Genomic DNA, 4,027 nt, shown 5'->3' with positions numbered 1-4,027 from the left:
AAAAAAAAAAAAAAAAAAAAAAAAAAAAAAAAAAAAAAAAAAAAAAAAAAAAACATTGTTAGCAAGGGACATGCAAGCATCCTTTTCCTCGTTGTCGGCCGGAGACTTTCGACAAATCGGACCAGATCCATTCCCTCGCCTCGAAAAATCCAAAAAGTACTAATTATAATCTTTTAAAAAATATAATAATATATAATTATAAAATCAGCAAAATCTTCCAAAAATATTAAGCTTTCTTTACATTTACGTTATGCTATTGCTCGCTATAATTATTAACTAATTATTTTTAATTCCAATCAAAAGGTAAATGGTAAATTTTTATTTTTTACTACCTTCCAATTCTAATTTAAATTACCTTTTAAGATAACTTTATTATATAAAATTCATCTCTTAATTTAATAAGATGGTCTAAAAATTGGTGGGAAGCCGTTGAATTTATTCAAATGTGTGAACTGATTAAATTAATTTAAATTAATTAAAAGTAGATAAATATGAAATTAATGATTTATTTATTTGTTATTATTATTATTATTAATAAATTTAACAACTCCAAAATGGATTAGGCGGATGAAGCCGTTGAAAAGTTTACAATCCCTTTCATGATTGGCGGGCGGTGCCAACGAAGCCTCTTTAGTGGTCCCCACTTTCACCACATCTAGTCCACGTACGATTTCAATGTTTGACCAAATGCATTTTGACTTCAAAATCTCATAATAAAAAAGAAATATATATATATATATATATATATCTATATATATATATATATATTTTTTTTTTAATATTTTAATTTTATTTAGATTTATTAGACAAATAAATTCAATTATAGTATTTTTTAATTAAAATATTTTAATAAATTAAGTAATTAATACATTAATTTAGACTTACTGTTTTAAAGTGTTTATAAAGTTTCTAATACGACAAAAATCACCGAATCTAGAGAGAGACATGTGAGAGAAAAGTTAGTTACGGCCAAACTACAACCTTTTATTATTATTTATATTTATGTTTTTTTTTCCTTTAAATTCCTATTTTATTAATGTTCTACCGAACAAAGATTTGTAAACCAATGACCACGTGTCTAAAATAAAGTGAATCCCCGACAAAATATTTTCAAAAATCAAATCCAAATTTAAATTTCGGTCTTTTTCTTTTTTCCAAAATTAAAGTTATATATATATTTTTAAATATTATATTGTTTTTTATCGAGTTATTCTATTAATCATTTAATATAAATTTAAGGTACTTTAGTCAAAATTGTCCGTCTCGAATAATTTAAATTCTTATTCTTTAGAAAATTCTAATAATAACAATTAAAAATTCACTTATAATTAAAAAAAATTATAATATTTATATTATTAAGAAGTTGGAAATTTCAAAATTTGTTTCTTACAAGTATAAAAATCTTGATTATTAGAATTAATTTAATTTGACTTAATAATTCAGTCAAAGTCAACCATCCCCAGTTTACCCCTTTTTTTTCTAATTTTAATAACAATAATAATAATATTGATGTGGATAAATCTAAACATATGTCTACCTAGTATTAGTATTTAAATGTAGATTACTCGTTCATCTTATCTTCCCATTAATTATTATTTATTTTTATTTTTATTTTTCTAAATATGGGATAATATTGGCTTTTAGTAATTATTATAATCTTTGTTATTTAATTATTATATATAAATTATAAGTTAATTAAGATAATTTTATAGCTAGTTTAATTGCACAAGCTTCTTCTAGGCTAAAATTGAGTTTAGGTCAAATTACAATTATACCACTCGAGTCTTCTAGTTTTACAAATAAACAAAAGGCCATAATTATAATAAAACAAAAAACTATTATTGTCTTTATTCTTGCATTTATTTCAAATTTTGTATTTAATAAATATTTTATTTTTAAATATGCATCCCATAAATTTATAATATGTTTGAAAATTATAATTCTAAACACATTTATACAATATTTTTTAATATATTTTATTAAAAACGGGTCATTAGGGGTAGATCAACTCTGTACATCTCTATACTAATATAATATTATTGATTTTAGTCAAACCCTTTATCGTTCTATATTAATAGATATCGTCTTGTATCTATTTTCAATCTTTTATCGGAGGAATGCACTGTTGAACAATTATATGGTAGGTTGATATTAGACAAGTTCGATTTAACAGAATTGATTAATAAATATAAAATTTAAAAATTCAAAATTAGATAAACTAGACACAAATTTAAAAGTTTAAAGATATCTGGAAAGGGGATAATTAAAATTATTTTTTTTATTAAAAGAAATGAACAAAAATGCTTGAAATTCAATTACTAAAAATAAGAATGAAAAGAAAAAAATAGGGATATGCAATTTTCAGTCGGCAAAACAGAGAACAATTCCAATATAAATTCTCTGGTTGTCTTAAAAAAAGGATTGAACTCGACCGACTATATAAAATTCATATCCAAAATCTCCATTTTTTGTTGTTGTTTTTGTTACTAATCGGTAGAACAGAGATTTCCTGTTCGAATTTCGGCGGCGCGTGTTTAAAAATCCCCCAATTTCGGATCTCCTTAACAAAATCGAATTCAACTCAAGAAAAAACAAAAACCCTCTGTTTTTTTTTTGTTGGGTTTTCGATTTTTAGCAAGGATTTTGCATGTGCTCGTTGAAAGTGGCGAATCCGCGAGGAATTGGAAGTGACTTGGCACAATTTCCAAGTGGCGGAGCCGGAGATGGCGACGGCGACAACGGTGGCGACGACCCTCATAGACTATTATTCTACAGTCAACAAGATGACGGCGATTATTACTCCGCTGTCGGCGAGGTATCGACGATTGTGTCCACGTTAACTAACGTCATGTCAGGACAGGGAGCTGGCGAGTGGAGCTATGGCAGTAGCCAGGGTTTTGCGGCGGGATTTGTTTCTTCTTCTTCTTCGTCGTCGTCGGCGTCGGCGTCGGCATCGGCATCGGCATCGGCTTCTTCTCCTCTGTCGGCGTACTCGTCGGGTTCTGAACGGAGCTATGCTTCGGCGATGAGTTCTTGCGGTGGTTATTGGGTTGGGCAGAAACGAATGCGTGAAGAAGAAAGTGTTCAAGGTTTCGTGTTCTTAATTTTCTCAAATTTTCAAATATTTTTGTTTGTTTTTAATTTTTAAAAACTATTATTTTAATTTAATGGAATTATCGTTGTTCGAATTATTAAGCAATATAACAGTAAATAAGATTTTATTGATTTATTTTTTGGTGTTAAATTTATAATTTTTTACTTCCATTTTTCAATAGTGAAAGAAGAAATTCCCATTCCAATTCCAATTCCAAACACGGTGGCTTCAAATCCCGCCGCCGTTTTAGCGTTTCCGGTGAGCTCCAACGAGGAGGTGGCTGCCACCGGCGAGAGAAGACGGAGATACAGAGGAGTACGTCAGCGGCCATGGGGGAAATGGGCGGCGGAGATTCGCGATCCACATAAGGCAGCAAGGGTCTGGCTCGGCACCTTCGATACGGCGGAGGCCGCCGCCCGAGCCTACGACGAAGCTGCCCTCAGATTCAGAGGAAACAGAGCAAAACTCAATTTCCCTGAACACGTCAGATTACTTCCTCCGACGCAAGACATTTCGGCCACCGCTTCATCTGCCAGTCCCCTGTTTACTCCGCCGCAGGCAGCGGCGTTTCAGACCCAAAATTACCGGGATTATATTGAATACTCCAATTTGCTTCAAAACTCCAGCGAATTCCTTGGCCAACCTTCGAGTTTAGTACAGCAAATGTTTTACAATGCGCAGTTGCCTCCATTTCCATCCTCGTCCTCTCCGGTGCCGGCGCCAGCGCCGTCAATGTCATCTGTTTCGAATTCTGTTTTTTTCCCTCCGCCGCCGCAACAGCAGCAAATGGGGTTTTTCCGGCAGCAGCCGCCGCAAAACCAAAACCAAGGTGGCTCCAATTACTTTCCGGCTACGTCGTGGAATGATCCCGGCGGCCAGTACCCTCCTCCGTCGTCCGGTTGATTATACGATTCCCCCCCCCCCCCCCCCCCC

The 4,027-nt window shown here is 32.4% G+C and overlaps 1 protein-coding gene across 1 annotated transcript in view; it reads left to right on the top strand.

Moving 5' to 3' along the window:
* The first annotated feature begins 2,377 nt into the window (after positions 1-2,377).
* The window catches only part of LOC111444799 (ethylene-responsive transcription factor ERF110-like), a 2,605-nt gene continuing 955 nt past the window's right edge, over positions 2,378-4,027 (top strand). The window contains exons 1-2 of the mRNA XM_023082850.1: positions 2,378-3,089; positions 3,276-4,007. Of these exons, the coding sequence (XP_022938618.1) occupies positions 2,648-3,089; positions 3,276-3,997 (1,164 nt within the window). The 5' untranslated portion in view covers positions 2,378-2,647 and the 3' untranslated portion in view covers positions 3,998-4,007. The remainder of the gene's footprint in view (positions 3,090-3,275; positions 4,008-4,027) is intronic.

Source organism: Cucurbita moschata, unplaced genomic scaffold (genome assembly GCF_002738365.1).
Source record: "Cucurbita moschata cultivar Rifu unplaced genomic scaffold, Cmos_1.0 Cmo_Scf00007, whole genome shotgun sequence".
In the NCBI taxonomy this organism is placed as follows: Eukaryota; Viridiplantae; Streptophyta; class Magnoliopsida; order Cucurbitales; family Cucurbitaceae; genus Cucurbita; species Cucurbita moschata.
The sequence above is the reverse complement of the archived record's forward strand: the minus strand, read 5'-3'. Positions and strand labels throughout refer to the sequence as shown.